The sequence below is a fragment of the Diabrotica virgifera genome, chromosome 4, assembly GCF_917563875.1.
Source record: "Diabrotica virgifera virgifera chromosome 4, PGI_DIABVI_V3a".
Taxonomy (NCBI): Eukaryota; Metazoa; Arthropoda; class Insecta; order Coleoptera; family Chrysomelidae; genus Diabrotica; species Diabrotica virgifera.
The window spans coordinates 38,207,271-38,232,518 of NC_065446.1; the positions used below are offsets into that span (position 1 = coordinate 38,207,271).

Genomic DNA, 25,248 nt, shown 5'->3' on the forward strand with positions numbered 1-25,248 from the left:
AAATTGGATATGAACGGCTATATTAATATAAGATATATGCGCATATGCGGATGATGTTGCCATAATAAGCCGCAACAAAAGGGTATTATGCGAAAACGCTAGAGAGCTGAAACGAGAAGCTGCTACATTTGGTCTATATGTATATAAATGAAATTAAAACAAAATACTGGGTTGGGATAAAGTATAGAACCAAGCAAATATCTTTGAAACGAAAAGAACAATATTTACGAAACTTTGCATGCAAGTACAGTGACGCAAAAGGCATATGTTGCCATATTTTTGTTATTACTTCACTTCCGGTGTCACCGGAAATACCCTTAACTTATTTAATTTAAATGGGACACCCCGTATATTTTTGCGGATTTTAAAAGAAGTTGTTATTTTTAATTCATACATACCAAATTTGGTAGAAAAAATTTGTTAAACAGTGTCTGTAGATAATTTTTTGTATTAATACAACGTAGTAGACAATAAACGAGTACCATCTATACTGTACACTAAAATTGTTGTTTACATGCACTGCATGACTTATTTGAATTTAGTATAGTAGGTAAAACTGTTACTGAACTAATTGGCAGAAATAAGTTGTATTAAAAATGGTTCATTTAAGTGAAAAAAAAAAACGTATTGAAATTTTAATGATAATCGGTTATGGTGAATTTTCATTTTTTGTAAGTGAATTTTCCAAATCGATGAATTGGACGTAGAGGATTCATAGAGTGGCCCGCTCGTTCTCCGGACCTCAACACGTTAGATTTTTTTCTTTGGGGTGATTTAAAATCACGTGTTTACGTTAGGCGACCAACATGCTTGCAGGATTTGAGACAAAGAATAATTTATGAATGTGAACTAATACGTGGAGAAATCTTGCAAAAAGTGACTCACGAATTTATTTATAGGCTTGCACGCTGTCAGGAGGTGAACAGCAAGCATTTTCAACATTTGAAATTATTATTTTTATTTTTAATATCATTGGTCTAACGCAAGAGATTTATTTCTTGTTTTAATAGTTTTTTCTTTCAAACTTGGTGTGTATGAATTAAAAGTATCAAGTTCTTTTAAAATCTGCGAAAATATACAGGGTGTCCCATTTAAAATAAATAAGTTAAGGGTATTTCCGTTGAAACCGGAAGTGGAGTAGTAACAAAAAATATAGCATCAGATGCCTTTTGCGTCACTGTACTTGCATGCAAAGTTTCATAAATATTGTTCTTTTCGTTTCAAAGATATTTGCTTGGTTCCATACTTTATCGCAACTCTGTATATGAAGTGCACAAAGTCGAATCAACATGAGAATCTGAAGGTAGACAATCATACCTACGAATATACCTCACTTTTCCCTACCTAGGCTCCATAATAAATGACAACAACCACACCAGTCAAAATATACAGGGTGGGGCATTAGTGTGACAAAGTCCAATTACTCGTTTGTCGTAAGAAATACGAAAAAAAGTTATTTAGGTAAAAAGTTGGGGCACAGATAGGACCATAATCTAAAAATACTTTTAAAGTGCGTGCGTATTGACAGGGTGACACAAACTTATGTTTTTTTTTAATGGAACACCCTGTATATTCTTACATTTTTGGATTCTCCTCAATGTTTCTTTTTTAAAAAATAGGGTTTTGTAATATTATACGAGGTAGTTTAAAAGATAATTACGTTTTTTTGTTAATTTCGTAGCAACATTTACACCCTGTAGAATTGTAGTGATTTGACATCAAATTTTTATTTTATGTTTAGACGATTTTTAATATAGTCTACTATTGTTAAACATTAACAGTATAGCGAAATGTTTAATTTTAGTATACAGGGTTGGTAGAAACTCGGAATGAGTATTTTATGGTACTTTTTTATTTATTAAGCATTCCCTATACCTAAGTGCTTTAATTTGTAAGTTATTCGCGATTCTTTAAGCCAAACATTAATTGCAACAAAAATTACGTGAAATTTTATTAGGTGGCCGTAAAAATATTTAATCAAAAATAATTTTTCGAAAAAAAATTAATGATAATCCAGCCTGATCCCTAATTTATTATTATTTGACGAGATATCCAAATAAATTCGTAGTTAAGATTGTTGGTGCGCAAAATATTAATAAAAACATACAATATTCTACCTAGTCGGCTATGACCCTAAATTTGCTTAAAAATTTGATATTATACTATTTTTATAGTTCCAGTTGCTTTGTTACCATTACTAATATGAATTTTTCTAATGAGGAACCGATTAATAATATTTTTGTGCTAGTGGAGTATACCAAAAATGTGCTACTAATGTCCGTCCCACCTTGACTTTACAGTATAGGGAACATAGGCAATACAGACCTTATGAGAGTTTTTAGCGCTGTGATGCCGATTTTATCAAAAAGAATTTGTAGTTGAACATTAGAAAGAAATTAGATCTGTTTTAGAGAGACAATCTAGAAATTTTAGGATTCATATATGCGTAATAACTATAGTATATCAAATAAACTTAAACGCATACGAATCCTAAAATTGTAGATTGTCTTTCTAAAAAGTTTTAATTTAATCTCTCTAATATTCAATTACAAATTATTTTTGATAAAATCGGCATCACCGCGCTAAAAACTCTCATAAGGTATGTATTGCCTATGTTCCCTATTGGGACCGTGCAAGTTCGGCAAAGCGACACCTATTTCTACGCTCTGCAACTTTATTCGCACTTTTAATTATATTGGCCAATTATATTAGTCCTGGTTACTGGATAATTGTCAAGGCCATAGTCCAAAAAAATAATAAGAAGAAAAAATAAAATTCAGGTTATGTTATTAAAACGTAAACAATTGTATGTAGTAAATAAAATTAGTTATTAAAATGAAGTACTGCAAGCAAAATACAATTAATTAAATTAATTTAGATATGAAATGTACGTCAATTTGACAATTTCAATTAACAATATGAATTATTTAAGAAAGTTGCAATATTTCTCCGCTATTCGCGCACGATCGTATATCAATTCCCTTCCAAGTACTTGCACACCGTGAATACTGTAAAGTCCAGGTGGGACGGACATTAGCAATAAGAATTTTTCATCAGAAATTCTCTGATAGACGACAACCAAGAAGAGAAACGTTTGAAAATATATTAGAACGGTTTCAACGGACTGGACACTTAGATTATGATAAATCTGATAAAACAAATATATTGTAAATGAAGAAAACAGGAATTAAATGTAATCCTTAGTGTCACCGAGGATCTGCATACTAGTAAAACCGTTCTTACAATTTAAGTATCTAGTCTGTTGAGACCGTTTTAGTATACTTTCAAAGTTTCTTTTCTTGGTTGTCGTCTATCAGGGAATTGCCGATGATAAATTTTTATTGCAAGTAGCTCATTTTTGTTATTTTCTCCTAACACAACGCCATTTTAATCAGTTCCTCATTAGAAAAATTAATATTAGTAATGGTAACAAATCAACTGAAACTATATAAATAGTATAATGTCAAATGTTTAAGCAAATTTTATGTCATAGCTAACTAGGGAGAATTGTGTATGTTTGATTAATATTTTAAGCACCAACAACCTTAACTACGAATGTATTTGGATATCTCATCCAATATTAATAAATTAAGGATCAGGCTAGATTGCTATGTATTTTTTTTTTTCGAAAAATTATTTTTGATTGGATATTTTCACGGCAAGCTAAAAAAATTTCACGAAATTTTTGTTGCAATTAATGTTTGGCTTAAAGAAATACGAATAACTTACAAATTAAAGCATTTAGGTATAGGGAATGCTTAAGAAATAAAAAAGTACCATAAAATATCATTTCATTACAATACTTAAATACAGGGTGTTCCATTTAAGAAAACTCAGAAAATACTCATTCCGAGTTTCGACCCACCCTGTATACTAAAATTAAACATTTCGCTATACTGTTAATATTTAACAATAGTAGACTATATCAAAAATTGTTTGAACATAAAATAAAATTTTTATGTCGAATCACTACAATTCTACAGGGTGTAAATATTGCTACGAAATTAACAAAAAAACGTAATTATTTTTTAAACCACCTCGTATAATATTACAAAACCCTATATTTTAAGAAAGAAAACATTAAGGAGAATCTAAAAATGTAAAAATATATAGGGTGTTCTATATAAAAAAACATAAGTTTGTGTCACCCTGTCAATACGGACGTCCCTGTATATTTGAAAATATTTTTAAATTATGGTACTATGTGTGCCCCAACTTTTACCTAAATAACTTTTTTTCGTATCTCTAACGACAAACGAGTAATTGGACTTTGTCACACTAATGCCCCACCCTGTACAAGCACCGATTCTTAGCGGTAATAAGTGTTTTTATGCATACAAAGATTTAATGAAAAGTAAGTTACTGAATCGTGAGTCTAAGCTTAGAATCTACAAAACAGTAATTAGACCAGTGGTCACATATGAATATGAAACGTGGACCCTGGACCACTGGTGAAAATTAACTGAGAATATTTGAGCGCCAAATACTAAGAAACATATTTGGACCAACTCGTTGCAGCGATGGTTCGTGGAGGATTAAAATGAACTACGAGCTGGATGAACTAATGCAGAGCGCAGATATTGTTAGATTTGTAAAGTCACAAAGACTAAACTGGTTTGGTCACTTAAAAAGAAGGCATATAATCGAGCTGTAAAAGTAATCCGGAGATGGAAGTCCCAAGGGAAAGGCCCCGTAAAAGATTGATAGACGACATAGAGGAAGATCTTAAAATAATGAACATCAAGGCAGTGGCGAAGGAAAGTATCCAACAGGACAGAGTGGAACAACATTTATGACAATAATATAATTTTATCGTCTAGAGTACTCCAATGAATTAAGTAAAACGTGTTTTTGTACCGTCTTGGATGATATAAAAGTCGAATCGAAAAGCCTAGTTGATAATTATTCTTGGAGCGTTGATCGAAGAATAATAAACAACAGCGAGGTATAAGAGGTGAGTTTATGTAGGTGGTATTTCCCGACCATTTACGCTGTCATTTTGACGAGCTGAGCGAATCCGACAGTTTTCCTCTTACCTATCCTTTTACCTATCCTTATACGAGCGGTGATCGTATATCCCTAATATGTCTTTTCATCTGGCGAGCTGAGCGAGATTCCCTTTATTCCCTTTCCTTATACATTCATGTCGTATTAACAAAAGCAATTTCTATTTCACGCGATCGTCAAAATCATTCATTCGTGTACAAAATATCGTCACATCGGCCCGAACAGAAAGCTCGATGCGTAGATTATAAATATATTTTATTAACGAAATTAACGAGTAATTAAGGCTAACTATCTTATCTTTTGTATGTTTTGATTCCAAATAAAAATGTCTTAAAAAGCGAACTCTTTTCTTCGGCTGATTTAGTTACCTGGAGCAACAACGCAACGACCTCGCTTCACATTGTTAAGCAGCCCAAGACTCACAAAGCGTTGTGAGTAATGAACTGATTGTGAATAAATTATGTATTTTTGTATATTAAACTATTTGGAAATGGACTCACATGTCCAAATAATTCATCATACTAACCTTAATGTTTGTGAACTGGATAGGGGATCCCAACACCTATCGACCAATTGCGTCAATTTCGGAATTATCAGCTTTTCAATAACAGTCGGCAATAAAGAAATATCTGGATCTTTAGATAAGCTTTCTTCAGTTTCATCATCATGCAAACCATATAACGCTAACGTTCTGTACCATTCGAGTTTCTCTAATTCAGAAGTCTCGTTCAGTGGATCCCAGAAGACAAGATTTAATCTAACTAGAGGACTGACTACTTTCGGGAGGCAAATTGTAGCATATGCTTCATTATAAGCCGAAATATCGCTTGTTCGCCATTGTTCAAATCGAATAAGAATGCTAGCAGCGGAAGAATATTCTTCTACTACGTCTTCAAACACTTCTTGAATTTCTGATTGAATCTGTTCGCGTTCTTTGTCGAAAACTAAGTTATCCTGCTGCGAAATTTCGTCATCGCTGGACATACCTACAATAATAAATACCTATATATCGAATCAGATTAAAACATAAAATATTATATTTACAATAAGTAGAGCAAACAGTATTTAAAGAAGAAAGAAGAAGAAAATAGTTCAGAGCTACTTTTGTGCGGAGCGTCATTAAATTCAGAACATAGCGTGTGGCAATTTTGAAAATATTTTTCCATGAAATTGTATATTATGTTTGACTCCACTTATGTGTGCGAAGCCGCTTTACCAAGAATGAACTTTATTAAAAATCGGTACAGATCTCAGCTAACAGATGAATATCTCAACTCCCCAATGAGAATCAGTTGCACCAAACTCACTCCAAACTTCAGGCAGGTTGTACAGGGTTATTCACTATATTTTGATCCACCTGTAAACTGCTTTATTTACAGAATTAGAAAAAAAAAATGGTAAATACAAAAGTTATTCGATTTTTATGATCTTTTGACATATATAACATACTAGTGACGTCATCCATCTGGGCGTGATGACGTAATCGACTATTTTTTTTAATTAGAATAGGTATCGTGTGCTAGCTCATTTGAAAGGTAATTCAATTCTTTATTCAGTAATGTAAAAATTTATATAATTATTTGTACAGGGTGTCCAAAAATAATTTTTTTTAATTAAATTAATTGACACAAAAAGAAAAATGTATGCAATTTATTTAATTTAAAATACATTTGACTGCTGCTAGAAAACAGAAATAAAAGTTTATTGCACAAATAAACATTTACTTTTGCTTAAATTCAATGTTCAAACTTCCAAGAGGCAGATGGGAGGCAGCTTGAACACTGAATTTAAGTGAAAAGTAATGATGATTTTTTAAAAAAATCGAAAACGTTTTGTTGTGATGTAGCCCTTTTAAGGGATTTTTAATAAAAAAATTTTATACCTTTTACAAAGGATTTCTTCCCAATTTTGAAAAGTAATGTTTATTTGTTCAATAAATATTTATTACTGTTTTCTGACAGGAGTATAATGTATTTTGAATTAAATAAATTACATACATTCTTCTTTTTGTGTCAATTAATTTAATTTAAAAAATTATTTTTGGACACCCTGTATAATTAATCATTTTAATGTTTATATTACTGAATAGGGAATTGAATAACCTTTCAAATGAGCTAGCACTCGACCCCTATTCCCATTTAAAAAAATAGTCGATTACGTCATCACGCCCAGATGGATGACGTCACTAGTATGACATATATGTCAAAAAATCATAATTTAAAAATCGAATAACTTTTGTATTTTACATTTTTTTCTAATTCTGTAAATAAAGCAGTTTACAGGGGGGGTCAAAATATAGTGAATAACCCTGTACATAATAAAAACTGTCATTTTTCTCACTGATAATTTAATTTTGTAAAGAATGACAAATTGTCTGATTCGGTTTTTTTTGTGGACTCCTGTTCAAAAATGTCCCCTTAAACAAATCAGAAGGGGCCCGGGATGCCGGGCAAAACAATCTTTTTATACAATTCAAAATTACATTTTAGCCCCGAAAATTGTATTTAAAAAAAAAAAGGTCTCTTGTCATTTTTTTTTTCAAAAGTTGATGGTTTTTGAGTTATAAGCGATTTAAAATCTGAGAAATGAGAAAATACCTACGCATTTTCGAGGTTTGAAAACTCATATGTACATTATTAGTTTTCAGGTTGCCAAGTGCCTAAATTGAAGTTTATAAATTCAATTTCAAGATTCTAACGAGTAATCGGGACTTACTTTAAAATAGACCGTTGTTTTTAATTGTCAATTATGCGAGTCCACTCGACTTTTAAATCGCTGCACATTGCGTCTTTTGCATTTATGGTGCGTCTCTGTCGCACTTAATATACATATTATACGTACTTATGCAAAAAATGCCCAACAAATAGTTCACATTTATTAAAATTTTATAATTTATTATCAACATATTTTTTTCTTAATGATTTATTTATTTATTCAATTAATTATTGCCAATATGCTAATTAAACACGCCAATAAAAACAAACGGTCGAAATTGAAATAAACTAAATTTCAGTTTATAAATCGCTTAAAACTTGAAATCTATCAAGTTTTGAGAAAAATGACAGAAAATATTTTTTAAGATGCTAAAAACATATTTTCAGGGGAATACCAGGGAAGGCGAAACGAAGATATATAAAATAGCCAAACAGAGAGCAAAGAAAGCAAAAGAGATGCATCAGATTAGATGTATCCGAGATGAAAATAATAAAATACTAGTTCACGAAAAGGATGTCAAAAAGAGATGGAGAAAGTACTTTGACAGCTTATTAAATGAAGAATTTGACAGATAGCCTGTGGAGTCAACGGAGACAGTAGCAGCAATGGTCACCAAAATAACAAACGAGGAAGTGGCTCAAGCGCTTCAAAAAATAAAGAAAGGAAAAGCGGTAGGACCAGATGATATTCCTGGGGAAGTATGGAAAGCATTGGGAGAGACAGGAACAAGGTGGCTAGCAGGTTTATTTAATAGAATTATGGAAGTTGGACAAATGCCAGACGAATGGAGAAGCAGTATACTAGTACCTGTCTACAAAAACAAGGGAGATATACAGCAGTGTACAAACTACAGGGCTATAAAACTGTTTAGCCACACCATGAAAATATGGGAGAGAGTAATTGATAGACGGATACGTGAAGAGACCGACATATCCGAGAATCAATTTGGCTTTATGCAGGGCAGATCAACAACAGACGCAATTTTCATTATAAGGCAGATGATGGAAAAATACATGAGTAAAGAAACAAACGCTTATATGGTATTCATTGATCTTGAGAAAGCATATGATAGAGTTCCTCGAGAGATTCTGTGGTGACACTCAATAAGAAAGGAGTCCCTGGTGCATATGTCAAGATTGTGAGGGATATGTATGAGGGAGTAACGACTAGTGTTAGGACAGGTGTGGGAGAGACTGATAAATTTCATGTGAAAGTAGGATTGCACCAAGGCTCGGTGCTTAGTCCGTATTTATTCTCATTAGTTTTGGACCAGATAACAGCGAAACTACAGGGTAACATTCCATGGTGCTTAATGTATGCTGATGATGTCGTGTTAGTAGGAAATAGTGAAAGAGACTTAGAACAAAAACTGGAACAGTGGACACGAGCTCTGGAGGAAAAAGGTTTAAAACTTAGTAGGACAAAGACATAGTATTTGGAATGTTCATTTAAAGATGGAGTTACTACAAATAAAATGGTATATTTGGATGGTGAACTGATTGTAAAAAGCAATAGTTTTAAGTACCTGGGATCGGTATTACAGAGTATTAGAGAAAAAGATGGAGATGCGTGCAGTAGAATTAGGGCTGGATGGATGAAGTGGAAGGAAGCGAGTGGGGTGTTGTGTGACAGAAAAGTTCCAATGAAGCTGAAAGGAAAATTCTATAAAACAGTCATAAGACCGGTTATGATGTACGGAACTGAATGTTGGGCAGTGAAAAAGAAAGAGGAACAACGAATGCATGTGGCGGAGATGAGAATTCTTAGATGGATGAGTGGAGTGACAAGAAAGTATAAAATTAAAAATGAGTATATTAGGGGAAGTCTAGGTGTGGCACCAATTGATGCCAAAATGAGAGAAAATAGGTTGAGATGGTTTGGTCATGTTCAACGTCGAGACGTTAATCATCCAATACGAAGAGTAGCTGAAGTGCAGATTCCTGGAAGGAGTAGGAGAGGAAGACCAAAGAAGACGTGGGGGGAGACGATTAGGCAGGACATGTTGGTAAAGGGGATTAATATTGATATGACCCAGGATAGAATTGTGTGGAGAAATGCAATTAGGGAAGCCGACCCCGCATAGGGATAAGGCAAAGAGAATTATGATGATGAAAAACATATTTTCGGGAGCAAAAAAGGTGAGGTTTTGGATTTATTAAAAAACTGTTAAAAACAATTTCTGCCTAAAAATTTCGCACTGCACCCTTCTGATTTGTTTACCGAATTGGTACAACCAGACAGGTAGTGTTAACTCCGGACCCCGGAAGTGTCATAGGTTTTCGAAACGAACCCTCAGGAAATATAATTGGTGACCCCTGCCATACTATATAGCAAATATTATTACAACGATATTGTTAAAGAATAAGGCTATAATATATTGAAAAATCATTTAAATCGGACAAGAGGTTTACAAAATTGGAGATATCAAAAATTACCCATTTTTAAGATGATGCGTTAATATATTGGAGAAGTGTATGTTAGGTGTTTGTCATCCAGGTGCAAGTTTTTTAAAAAAACCTTTGATGTCTAACTTTGCCAAAAGCCATTTTTATGTCATTGAAGCATACAACTACAGTTAAAGCTCCGTACCTACTGGAGCAAAATCTGAATACTAAAATGTGCCCCTCGTGTACCAAGACGATCACTAAAGCCAAAAAGCGTTTCAAAACTATTTTGCTCTAATGTTTGGTAGGTGCGAGAATGGATAATTACAAGCGAAATCTTTCAAACCATTTGCAATCATTATGTATCTCTGAAACATTTACGTAGAGGAGTACGACAGGGATGCATTCTGTCACCACTGCTATTTAATGTATATAGTGAAAGCATATATAGTGAAAGCCAGGAAGCCCTTTTGCAAGCAAATGAAGGAATCGTAAACAATGGAGAGGTTGTAAATAATATTCGATACGCGAACGACACTGTACTAGTTGCAAGAACAGTAGAAGAATTACAACGATTACTTACAAACATAAATATTGCTTGCAACAATTATGGCATAAATATTAATATCAAAAAAACCAAGTATATGGTCTTCAGTAAAATCATGACACAACCAGCACATATTAGTATAAACGGCATTCAAATTGAAAAAGTATCAAGTTACAAATACTTGGGAACTTTAATAAATGAAACTGGAGACCAAAACAATGAAATAAAAAGACGTATCGAAATTGCCAGGGCCACCTTCATAAAGATGAGAAAATTCTTCTGCAACAGAGATATAAGCATCCCTCTATGATTAAGAATGCTAAGAGGCTACGTATTTAACACGCTATTATACGGTGTAGAGGCCTGGACTCTCAAACAGAACAACATAAAAAATATTGAAAGTTTCGAGATGTGGTGCTACCGTCGAATGCTGAAGATGGGTTGAAAGAATCACAAACCTTGAAGTAATACGAAGGATAGGAAGAGACCCAGAAATTTTGTTAACGATAAAACGAAGAAAACTCGAGTATTTGGGTCGCCTGATGAGAGGTCATAAATACGCATTACTTCAAAATATAATGCAAGGAAAAATAGAAGGAAAACGGAATCCAGGCCGTAGAAGAATGTCATGGTTGCGGAATTTGAGAGAGTCGTTTGGCTGCACCAATAATGAACTTTTTAGGTCAGCTGTAAACAAGGTCAGGGTAGCCTTGATGATTTCCAATCTCCGATAGGAGTGGCACAAGAAGAAGAAGAAACATTTACTTACAGAGTAAATTTTAGACTGAAACCTCAAAACTCGAGTCTTACATTTACTATACACATACCTTCAACATGTTTAGGGACACCAGCCGATTCTCTCGTTCTTCTTCTTCTCGTTCGTCTACCTTCCCTTTCAGCAGCCCTTCTTTGCTTTTCTTCATCTTCTAGTCCTTTTTTGATGATCATTCCTTTATTTGTGGCTTCTTCAGTTTGATCCCGAACGTCTTGTCTTCTTCTTTCTATTAACCATTCTGACTTGCGAGCCATTAGATCCAAGGCTCGTTGTTCTAAGCTCGAAATAACACCTACTTTTTCATCCAGACATTCTACTAAATCAGTTATGTATCCTAAAATTATTATTTAATAAATATAAATAACAATACAAACTTACCAACTGAACAGTATAATACATATAAACTAGAAGTCAAACAATAAGGAATGCACGTAATTTTACCCTTGTTGCATTATTCTAAATTTGAAAAAATAATGTGTGTGTACTTTGTACGCACGTAAGAAGTTATACTTCTATTATAATATAATTTCAACGAAATAAATATACCTACTTAACAGTTACAATACAAAAAATTAACAATAATTACCAAAAATGAACCAAAACCAATGCCAAATATTAAAAAAAAAAAGAAAAAAATATGAATCGTCCGGGATTTGAACCCGCAATCTCGCGATTTTTTTATCTCTGGCCCAATGCACTACCAACAAGGCCATCAAGCCGCATGCTACTTACCTTTCAGATATACATAATTATACATCACGGTGACAAGTGAAATATAAAAATAGATGTTTTATTATTTTACGCCCAAGGAAGACAAATCCAAAGACACAAAATTATAATAAAAAACCTTTTAAACCACCTTTTAAAAATTGCGCAAGTTGTATTATTAATATTAATGTTAATAAATGAAATATAAATATTTTGACGTTTCACAATTTGGCAATTCACTTTTAACTGCAGTGCCTTAAAAATTTTAAAGCACTAGTCTAAAGAAGATGAGGGAATTTTACAATTTATAATTCACGTCCCATCTGCTCAGCACGGTAAAGTTCCAACGAGAATGGTTCCCTCGTACTCCACATGTAAAAATGTAAATCAAAAATAAATAACCATTTTCAATTTCGTTGCAACACGAAACTACAGCCGCATCATTATTCTAGTCCAATCAGAGAGCGCAGCAAGCACCTCTACCGGTTTCGAAACTTATTAGTCTCTCGTCAGGAGGCACATATGCTGCTCTCTCTGACCCAACTAGGACAAACCTCGGCGTGCATCCGTTATTTTTTTTTTATATATGTTTATTAGGCAATCTGTTATAACGTATAACAATAGGCACATTTTATCTGAGAAATAATGACATGAAGAGAGATTGTGACCAGCGCCCCACATCTCTATAGAGATAATATTAAATTACTGTAATACATAAATATATTAACTTAGCTACTGTAACAATGTTAATGTCTGTGCGGTAAATCTAATGGTGTCTGTCTCTTTAACCGTTTTGTTTCCTGACTGTTGTCTAACAAATTAATTGCAAGCACATTCGCGTGGCTTTCAAGACGTACGATGTATTTTGCACTTAACTCCACTATCACTTCACCGACTGTTTTAGTTTCCAGATCATTGTAAATATCCCTGTTAGTAACAAACCACGGAGCATCGATTATTGAACGTAACACCTTGGACTGGAATCTCTCAATTATGGATACATTCGACTTGGATGCTGTTCCCCAGAGCTGCAGACCATATGCCCATACTGATTTGAATATTGTGTTGTAGACTAGCAGTTTATTTCTTGTCGTGAGCTTAGACTTACGCCCTAGAAGCCAATAATGCTTACTAAATTTTATGCCCAGTTGTTTCCGTTTGTTCCATATATGGGTTCTCCAGGTTAATCCCCTGTCCAAGTGCATGCCCAGATATTTTACAGAGGTAACTGAGGTAACTATTATTTATTGTTATTGTAGGTGATTCACCGTGACATTTTGTAAAAACGATATGGTTTGATTTTTGTTCATTCAATTTAATTCTCCAATTTTGTGCCCAAGTATTTATTTGATTTAATACTCTCTGGAGTTTTGCAGCAGCTTCGACGGGATTTTTGTGTACCGCTAGGATTGCAGTATCGTCTGTAAAGGTGGTGGTCGTTGTGTCACGATTTGTGGGTAAGTCGGCTGTGTAAATCAGATACAGTTGTGGTCCCAGAACGCTTCCTTGCGGTACCCCTGATCTGATGGAATATAGTTTTGTATAGGCTGACTCAAACTTCACTCGAAAGTATCTTTCTGATAAATACGACTTAAGGAGTGTATATAGTTCCTCTGGTAAGTTCTTTTTCAGTTTATACAACAGTCCTTGATGCCAAACTTTATCAAAAGCCTGGCTAACATCGAGGAATGCTGCTGAACAGTAACTTTTTTCTTCAAAGGTTTTATTTATAACGTTGACCACTCTGTGAACTTGTTCGACGGTACCATGCTCTTTTCTAAAGCCAAATTGGTGGTCGGGTATCATATTTCTGTCTGTTAGTATTTGTAGAAGTCTTTTTTCTATTATTTTTTCCATGATCTTAGACATTACTGGCATTAAACTAATTGGTCGATATGATCCTAATCTTTCTTAGTCTCAGCATCCGTTATGGCTTGCAAATTGTAGAAGCCTCGGAGGTGTTACTAGAGAAGGTTCCCATTGTTTTCAATCTGGTAGGATGTAGAGTAACATCGTTTGGTGTTGTTTTATGTACTTAGTTTTTGCTAGCAGTTGCCGCTAGGGCATCCCTGCCATTTCGTTTGTTGCAATCCGTGACTGCACGCCAGGATTTTTCCTAGTTGGGTCAGAGAGAGCAGCATATGTGCCTTCTGATGAGAGACTAATAAGTTTTGAAACCGGTAGAGGTGCTTCCTGCACTCTCTGATTGGACGAGAATAATGATGCGGCTGTAGTTTCGTGTTGCAACGAAATTGAAAATGGTTATTCATTTTTGATTTACATGTTTACTCTGATTGGAGTACGAAGGGAACCATTCTCGTTGGAACTTTACCGCGCTGGGCAGATGGGACGTGAATTATAAATTGTAAAATTCCCTCATCTTCCTTAGTCTCAGCATCCGTTATGGCTTGCAAATTGTAGAAGCCTCGGAGGTGTTACCAGAGAAGGTTCCCATTGTTTTCAATCTGGTAGGATGTAGAGTAACATCGTTTGGTGTTGTTTTATGTGCTATTAGATTGAAAACTTAGTTTTCCTTTTAGTTTTAGTGTTCTGTTTATATGGGATTAAGTCACAATTACTGGTGTAATAAAAATTACATTTCGTAAATAATTATTGTTTAACGTTTCGATTTTCACTCCAGAAATCGTCCTCAGAAAATTAAAAGAAAATGAGGTTTGATAATTCTGGGAAAATTCTCATCGATATTTTTAGCTAATCTGTAATGAACCATAACCTAAGTTATAAGCAAGGAAAGTAGAAAAAACAATGTTTTTAATTATTTTTAAATATTTTAACTTTTTTGTTAATATTCCCGACCTATTTGAGTGGGAGGTAAAGTCAATTATTATTAAACAAAGTAAGCTATCAATCGAAGTGGCACAGAAAACGACAATAAATATCGTTCCTATACCACCAGATTGACAACAGGTGGAATACTTTCTTTGGTTACAACCTCCCGAGATTTTCAAAATTTATAAATCAAACAGGATGCCAAGGAAATTACGATGACAGAATTTTAAATAATTCACAACTCATCTGCTCAGCGTGGTAAAAGTTCAAACAAGAATGATTCCTTAATACTCCTACAAAAGAGTAAATTAATTAAAAATGTATAAACATTTTCAATTTCTTTGCAACACGAAAATGCAGCAGCTGCATAATACTCTGGTTAAGTGTATCACAAAGTGTGATACCTGGAGAAAACGGAGAGAAGAGGATATGGGACTACTGATGAGGGGGAAAAGACCTCCGAAACCTGTATAGACTCTTCCTGCACTCTCCGATTTAACCAGAGTATTATGCAGGTGCTGCATTTTCGTGTTGCAAAGAAATTGAAAATTTTTATACATTTTCATTTATTATTATTAAAGTTATCACACAACTTTCTACAATTTTCTACAATAATCAGAAAGCCACCTCTCATATCCATCTGAAAACAGATCCGTACTGATACGGTCACAGTACGTAAAAGTATTTTATATGGGGCAACATTGTAATATGCAGAATAGTTTGTTTAATGCGCAAACGCTCGGGAACTTTTGCCCGGATTTGTTTTTTACGAAGTTGACCCTGTTAATGAAATTTTTAAAGAAACTAAGAGAAGTGCTCTGCAGAACAGATTTGAAGTTGGAGCTAAGAGTTAGGTAGGCTAGGTGCTACGTTTTCTCCACTTTGTTTTATAGAATGGAAGCTTGGACCTTGAATGTGGCATCAATTGGTGTAGAGAAGAATTCTGAAAATCGTGGACAGAACATGTCACAAAACAAAAAAGTTCTGAGAAAGTTGAATAAAGAAATAAAAGTCTTAAATACCATTAAAACAAGAAAATTAGAATATCTCGGACATATTACCCGTGAGAGAGATACAACTTGCTCTAATTGATTATGCAGGGAAAGATTTAAGGAAAAAGAAGCATAGCGAGACGCAGAATATCGTGATTGCGCAACCTGAGAGAATGGTACGGATGTATATAGGGTGAGGCAGATAACTGGCCTATTAGAAATATTTAGAGAACTAAAGGCAAGAGAATCATGAAAATTTTAATGAAGGGGTTTTGAAGGGTGATCTATTTAATGAAAATATTTTCATCATTTTGCCACTTCCGGTTATACCGGAAGTTGCTTAAGACTTCGTTTTTTTTTAATGGGACACCCTGTATATTTTTACATTTTTAGATTCTACTCGATGTCTTCTTTCTTAAAATATTCGGTTTTGTAATGTTATACAGGGTAGTTTAAAAGCTAATTACGTTTTTTTATTAATTTCGTAGCAACTTTCACACCCTGTAGAATTGTAGTAGTTTGACATCAAAAACTCTATTTATGTTAAAATGATTTTTAATATAGTCTACTATTATTAAAAATTATTAGTATACGCTGTGAGCTCGTACGTAGAAGGGATATTTACAAATTCGCGAGCGCCAGTAGTGGCAAGTCTGTAAACGTTTACCGGAAATTTGACATAAATGTCAAAGTGATTAATTTAAAATTAAAAGTAAAAACATTAATTATAAAAAATATTAGTTGGTCAAAGCTGTGGTATATATTTTTACCTTAAATATACTTACGTTTTAAATACTGAATTTAAGTTTTTTTAATGTTCCCTAATATGTAATTATAAATTAGTGTATTAATCTTAGCGCCATCTACACGATAATTGTGAAAGTATCCGAAGTAAGAAATTCAGATTTTATCAATAGAACGTCAAAATGATTAGCAAAATCTTTAAAAAATCGATTATAATTTAATTACTTTTTTGCGTTGTAAATATTAAGCGATAACAATTAAATAATAAATTTAAAAATTACCGGTGAAAGTTGAATTAGTAATCCGCTAGGAGCGCCACCAGCGAAGCTCGGAGCGTATAGCTAAATGTTAAATTTTAGTATACAGGGTTGGTCGAAACTCGGAATGAGGATTTTCTGAATTTTCTTAAATGGAACACCCTGTATTTTAGTATTGCAATGAAAAGACATTTTATGTTACTTTTTTATTTCTTAAGCATTCCCTATACCTAAATGCTTTAATTTGTGCTTAATTGTTAATCGCGCCAAGAATGTTAACTACATAGGTATTTTGATAGCTCAACCATTATTGACAATTTTAAAGATCAGTCTAGAATAATATGCATTTATTTCCGAAAAATTATTTGTGATTGAATATTTTCACGGCCAACCTAATAAAATTTCACGTATTTTTTGTTGAAATTAATGTTTGGCTTGAATCACCAATAACTCACAAATTAAAGCAGTTAGGTATAGGGAATGCTTAAGAAATAAAAAAGTAGCATAAAATATAATTTCACTACAATAATAAAATATAGGGTGTTCCATTTAAGAAAACTCAGAAAATACTCTTTCCGAGTTTCGACCAACCCTGTAAGTACAATTCAACATTTAGCTATACTAACAATTTTTAACAATAGACTATAGAATATAGTAGACTATATTAAAAATCATTTGAACATAAATATAATTTTTGATGTCAAACTACTACAATTCTACAGGGTGTGAATATTGCTAGGAAATTAAGAAAAAAAACGTAATTATCTTTTAAACTACCCTGTATAACATTACAAAACCTCATATTTTAAGAAAGAAGACACCAGGAGAATCCAAAAATGTAAAAATATACAGGATGTTCCATTTAAAAAAACGAAGTTATAAGCCACTTCCGGTATAACCGGAAGTAGCAAGTCAATGAAAATATTTTCATTAAAGAGATCACTCTTCAAAACCCCTTTATTCAAGTTTTCATGATTCTGTTTCCTTTAGTTCTCGAGATATGTCTAATAGGACTTTTATCTGCCTCACCCTGTACAGGGTTATTCACTATATTTTGACCCCCCTGTAAACGGCTTTATTTACAGAATTAGAAAAAAATGTAATATACAAAAGTTATTCGATTTTTAAATAATGATTTTTTGACATATATATCGTACTAGTGACGTCATCCATTTGGGCGTGATGACGTAATCGACTATTTTTTTAAATGGGAATAGGGGTCGAGTGCCAGCTCATTTGAAAGGTTGTTCAATTCCCTATTCAGTAATATAAACATTAACATGATTAATTATACGGGGTGTCCAATAATTTTTTTTTGAATTAAATTAATTGACACAAAAGAAGAATGTATGTAATTTATTTATTTTAGATTACATTTTACTGCTGTTAGAAAACAGAAATAAAAGTTTATTGCACAAATAAACATTGATTTTTGCTTAAATTCAATGTTCAAACTGCCAAGAGGCAGATGGGTGGCAGGGTCGCAGCTTGAACATTGAATTTAAGTGAAAAGTAATGTTTATTTGTTCAATAAACATTTATTTCTGTTTTCTGACAGCAGTAGAATGTATTTTGAATTAAATAAATCACATACATTCTTCTTTTTGTGTCAATTAATTTAATTAAAAAAATATTTTTGGACACCCTGTATAATTAATCATGTTAATGTTTATATTACTGAATAGGGATAGAACAACCTTTCAAATGAGCTAGCACTCGACCCATATTCCCATTTAAAAAAATAGTCGATTACGTCATCACGTCCAAATGGATGACGTCACTAGTACGATGTACATGTCAAAAAATCATAATTTAAAAATCGAATAACTTTTGTATTTTACATTTTTTTCTAATTCTGTAAATAAAGCAGTTTACAGGGGGTCAAAATATAGTGAATAACACTGTACATCACATGAACTTTTCAGAGCAGCTCTCTAAAGTCCGAATAGGTATGATGATTGCCGACCTCCGTCGCGGAGATGGCACTTAAAGAAGAAGAATGTAAACTTTTACCAATTAGTCTTTACCTCGTAATTCCTGATAGAACCTAAATCGTTCTGCGGCATCTGGTGCTTTAATTTTTAATTCATCTAACTCATTCATAGCTTCTTGTATGTCGTTTCTGGTCTTTTCTAACTGGGCTTCATGATTTGCTCTGGATTGATTTACCTTTTCATACTGTTCTCTTAATTTTTCAGCAATCATTTGTGGAGTTCTTGGAATACCAGGTTCTATGAATGGAACCTAGAAGATAACAGCGTTAATAATTTTGGCACATAATGTTAGTATATAGTTAAGAAAATTGGGTCTATTACAATATTTATTATTGTAATTTTAATCACATAATCTAAATCTAAAACCACAGGAAAAATCAGACTGTGTAACTATTAGAAAAAATACACTTCTCCACGAAATTAACGCACCACCTTAAAAATGGGTCATTTTTGGTGTCTCGAATTTCCTAAACGAACGACAGAAGAAGAGATCTCTGTAACATACAACAGGCAAGAGACCAATAGCAAGACCCTTTAAAATGTGGCGAGATAGCTGGAAGTCAACATCACAGCTACGAATATAAGCTCAAAATCGGTTAAGAATAGGTCAAGAGGCCTAATATAAGAACAAGAAGAAGAAGAAGAATTTCCTAAACTTGTTGTTCGACTTGGTGATTTTTTTAATATGTTATAGCCTTATTCTTTAACAATATCGCTGTAATAATATTTATTATTGCCATTGTATAGAGAGGTAAATAATTTATTAAATAAATAATTGTCATTGTATACCGGGTGTACCAATCAAACTGTGGAAGATTCTAACATTTATAAAAGACTTAAATTAAAACCCAACTATAGCCTCATGTTTTCTTAACATTTTGTTTTTTGATTCATTCGCTTATGTTGGATAATAAAAAGGTTAGGTACTTTAATAACTAGCCTTGTTTTTGGTCAATACAGGGTGTTTTTAACCTTCGGATGACCAAGCGGGGGAAATTGTGACCCCAGCGTATGTTTTTCTTTGATAAATTCAAAAGTAGTTTCAATGTTTAACTCATTATTTTTTATTTGACTTTAATATCATTCTAGATATCCTCATATTTTGAAATAAAAAAAATTCCCTATATTTTACATAATGTGTCATGTGTAGTGTGTATAACATACACACTACACATGACACTAATACTCATGTTGTGACTGGCTGAATGACATAAAATCCATGCCATAAAAAAATTAAAAAAAAACTTCATTTTTTTCTTAAATGTCATTTTTGACATTTTTGACCTGGGGTCATTTTCCCCCCCTTGGTCATCCGTGTAACAAAAAAAGGTTGGTCATCGGAAGGTTAAATAAGTATAGCTTATTTTACCACTAGGCCCATGAGGCACCTGCCTCGAGCCCGCATTTTAATGGGGCCCGGAAACATCACAACAAAAAATTTATGGCAATAACAAAATAAACTTTCAAAATTCTATCATTTGATTAACAGGAAATGACAAATGATAATTATAAGAGGTATAAATAATATCACAAGGAAAAATTCCTGTAATAAGAGTTACATTCATAAACCATAAACCGTTCTTATCATCAAACTGCAATGACAGTACGTAGATTGACTTGTTGGCATCAATGACAATAAACAAATTGTTAGACATCCCTCCAAAGGATTAATAAGAGGAAGGATTAACAAGAGGTATCTTCACTATTATCTTTGAAGTAAAAACATGTCCTGTGCTTCTTAAGTATAACAATGATATAACTAATATATTCATTAATTCAGCCGTTTTATTAAATTTCAAACATTTATTTTTCTTAACTAATCGTTTCGTTATGATCATGAGTTACAAACATTGAAATGGCAGTGAAAAACGAAAAAGCAAAAATTAAGAGAAAAGGAACGGCAGGCACAAAAAGATGCAATATTATCATTTTTAATGTTTTACACCCCACAACAGTGCTCAAAAAGAAAGTTCGTCCTCCCATCCTGTTGCTGATCATTCTGTGGTGACTAATGATAGTGATAATAAAAATAAATTATGTAATGAAGGGCGAGTTGCAGTCAAAGAAAGTTGACCACTGTTGATTTTCAAGCGACTTCACTTGGCACAACTCCATCATTTCCTATAGAAAACGACAATGTTAGAAAATCTTTTCCTGGCGATATAGGGGTTTGGCCAAAACATTTAAATCTGGAATTTCAAAAATATTTTATAAATAATCGACCGAATCAAAATATTGATAAAATTGGCGAGTATGTTACACAATTGGATAATAATAAAACAAGACATTGGCAAATTGCGATTTTTTATAAAACGAAAGCTAATGGGGAAAAAATATTCGCGAGTGGAGTGAACAGTCCTAAATTTAGCAGTGTTTATTGTTAGGTACGTTTGTAAACGGTTTTCAACGAAAACTGTTCTTCTAACTTCCGATGGGTATAATTACTGGAAAAATATTTATAAGATAGTTATTCAACATGAGCAATCTCCTGAACATATTTCATAAATAATAACTGGTACGTTAGTCAAGAGAAGTAGTACACCAAAGCAAATTGTAACATTAATGGAAAAAAGTTATTTAGAAGAAAAGGAACATTGGAGAAACGTTATCAACGAATAGTAGCAACCATTAAATTTTTGTCCAATAACGGTCTATCCTTTTATGGTTCAACAACCAAATTATTTATAAAAGGAAATGGAAATTTTTTTAGTTGCGTAGAGTATTTAAGCGAATTTGCCCCATTTTTAGCTAGTCACTTACAAAAATATAATGCCGTTGGTCAACTACCTCTCATCATCCAGGTAGGTATACATATGTAACGAATTTCGTGTGTGTAACGAATGTTCTGCTGGAAAAACAAGTTCAAAATGATATAACAGAAGAAGCAAAAGTGGCAAAATACTTTTGTCATATTATAGACTTTGCACCCAATATTTCACATATCGATCAATTAAATTTAATAATGAGATATAATACCTATGTGCAACCGACTGGAAAGCTAGATTATTTCAATTAAATATTTTTTTTATTTAAATTTATGTGTCTCGGCTGCAATTGACACAAACAATATTGGATATTGATATAACATACATATAAAATCAGAGTTTGGTGTTAGTTTTGAGAGTAAACTGAATGTAAGACCAAATACTTACAATGTCGGGATAGTATCATGGAATTTTACTATCACCATTGCATGTGGTTGTCTATTTAAATGCAAACCATATGCTATGATTTTTTTGTGACGGATATTCTTGAGCTAAAGTTGATTTCATGTAATCGAATGAACTATCTTTGAATAAAGTCGTGCTAGGAACGCAACTCATAAATATTGGCAATATCATTTTAAGGTCTTCTACTTTAAAATGTATAATGTATGTCTGAATTGCCGATATGAATGAGACAGATTAAATTAAATTATTAGAAGAATTCTTTTACGCAGCAACAACATTTTTGTTTAATTTAGTAATATTTTGTACAATTTTGATAACGACGTCCGAGTTGAAAGTCGAAACGTCAATAAAATAATTTTTTAAGTTACATTGTTGCTCATTTCCCAGTTAGAATAATAAATTGGATATACAATAATTATTACAATGAGGACTTATAACAACTTATAACGAGGACTTTTAAAAAAGTTATTATTATTATCAAATTATATTTAGGGGCCCGAAAGTTGTGTAGTGCCTCGGACCTGATTTGAAGTAAAATAGGCTCTGAGTATGGCAAACTTTAAGGTGTAATTTTGCATGAAAAAATAATGACAGTTCGTTTTATAAACGTATGTCCGCAAATGCTTCGTTTCCGAGATCGGGGTGTTTAAATTTTTCTTACAAACTGACGATTTATTTATTGCTCTAAAACCGGTTGAGGTATGCAAATGAAATTTGGTGGGTTTTAAGAGTTTTAAGAGGTAGTTATTGCGCAATTTTTTGATATAAAATTAGGAATTTAATATTCATCATTGGCGCGCATACGTGAATAGTGAACAGAATAGAGCGCCAATAGTGAACATAAAATTCTTAATTTTATGTCAAAAAATTCACAATATCTACCTCTTAAAACCCACGAAATTTCATTTGCATATCTCAACCGGTTTTAGAGCAATATACAGCGTGTCTACTTAAGTTGGAAACATATGGGAAACTTTTTTGTTATTCATTTTACGAAAAAAAGTTATTCTTTATAAAAAGTTCTGCATGCTCTAAAACCTAAGATTCAATCATCAGATTTCAAATTTTGTCAATATTATACGAGGTTTGTCAAAAAATATGAACTTCGTTCAAGAGTAAAGTACCTTTATTTCTCTCAATATCGAAAATTCTTATTATGAAAAGTTAATTTTGAAATTAACTATTTGGAAATAAAAACTAAGATCAAATATGCAATTACATGCTTCTAATTGAAAAAAAATATTTTCCAAATTTTTCTCAAATTTATTGATACTAACTTATTTTTATTTATTACACATACGATAACTCTTTTATTATTACTTTTACGAAAAAAAGGTATTCTTTATAAAAAGCTCTGTATGTCCTAAGACTGAAGATGCAACCATCAAATATCACATTTTATTAATTTTATACGAGGTATGTCAAAAAATATGAATTTCACTCGAGAGTAAAGTACCTTTATTTTTCACAATATTGAAAACGGTTATTAAAAAAGTTGTTTAGAATTAAAAACTATGTTTCAGTATGCAATTACATCCTTCTAATTGAAATATTGTGAAATATAAAGGTACTATAATCTTGAGCTAATTTCATATTTTTTGACATACCTCGTATAAAATTAATAAAAGTTGATATATCATGGTTGTGTCTTAGATTTTAGACCATGCAAAGCTTCTTCCATTTTTTCGTAAAATGAATAATAAACGAGTTATCATATTTGTAATAATTAAAAACGGTGTTGGGTAGGTATCCATAAATTTGAGAAAAAATTTTTATTTTTTTTTTTCAATTAGAAGCATGTATTTGCATATTTTATCTTAGTTTTTAATTCCAAACAACTTTTTATCATGAGAATTTTCGATATTGAGAGAAATAAAGGTACTTTACCCTTGACCGAAATTCATATTTTTTGACATACCTCGTATAATATTGAGAAAATTTGATATCTGATGATTGAATTTTAGGTTTTGAGGCATGCAGAACTTTTTATAAGGAATAACTTTTTTTCGTAAAATTAATAATAAAAAAGTTTCCCATATGTTTCCAACTTAAGTAGACACGCTGTATAAATCGTGTTTGTAAAAAAAATTCAACACCCCCTATTTTGGAAACGAAACAATTGCTGACATACGTTTATAAAGCAAACTGTCATTATTTTTTCATGCAGAATTACCTCTTAGAATTTGCCATACTTATTTAAAAACATCCTATATTGATAAAAAACAAGTTGTTAAAGTACCTAACTTTTTTTATTATCCAACACAAGCGAATGAATCAAAAATCAGAATGTTAAGAAAACATGAGGCTGTACATAGTTGGGTTTTAATTTCAGTATTTTATAAATGCTGGAATTTTCAACTGGGTGACGCGAACTTTGAGAAAAAAATCACAGTTTGATTGGTACACCCAGTATACAATCACAATTTACCTGTCTAGCAACAATAACTATTATTACAGCGATATTGCTAAAGAATAAGGCTATAACATGCTAAAAAATCACTTAAATCGGACAAAACTTTAAGAAATTCGAGACATTAAAAATCACCAATTTTTAAGGTGGAGCGTTAATATCTTGGAGAAGTGTATATCAAATTTACCTGGGCAGATATGCGCGGAGGAGAGGGAGGCTCCACTGGATAAAACATTTCCCTCGCAGCTTCCATTGCAGCTCCGGTTACACCTTTTCTTATTTGTTGGTCTTCCCATTCTAAAACTTCATGGTCTGATTCTTGAGCGGCTAAAAACTGTTCTCGTCTTCTCTCCTGATCTCTTAAGTTTAAGTTTATCTCCATGTCAATTCTTTCTTCATCACTACCTAAAATTTGAAAGGAATGATTTAAAAAAAAAATGCCTTCTAGCTTGATCCTATTCACATTGAAGTACAGAAGATGGGTTATTTTGAGGAACGCCGATATAAAAATGAAATATTTTTTAAATTTTATAAAATAAAATAAAAATGTACCTATACCATTTTTATTCAGTTGCAATGCGAAGCCAAAACTGTCTTAATTTTTACTTAGTTCAGTGCGCGCAACCAGCACTCTTATCGACGATTTCACCACTTTTTAGTGGTTCTTCAGAGAATGCATAGGCTGCTATCTCTGTCCTAAGTTGAAATTATCGACATCTATTAGTCACCGCATTGCAACTGACGTGATGGTAGTA

The 25,248-nt window shown here is 32.6% G+C and overlaps 1 protein-coding gene across 1 annotated transcript in view; it reads right to left on the minus strand.

Moving 5' to 3' along the window:
* LOC114324934 (PAX3- and PAX7-binding protein 1) overlaps window positions 1-25,248 on the minus strand; it is a 42,003-nt gene that overhangs the window by 2,937 nt on the left and 13,818 nt on the right. Inside the window, exons 3-6 of the mRNA XM_028272855.2 lie at window positions 24,681-24,898; window positions 18,947-19,163; window positions 11,481-11,762; window positions 5,534-5,993 (exon numbers count right to left, since the gene is read on the minus strand). Of these exons, the coding sequence (XP_028128656.1) occupies window positions 5,534-5,993; window positions 11,481-11,762; window positions 18,947-19,163; window positions 24,681-24,898 (1,177 nt within the window). The remainder of the gene's footprint in view (window positions 1-5,533; window positions 5,994-11,480; window positions 11,763-18,946; window positions 19,164-24,680; window positions 24,899-25,248) is intronic.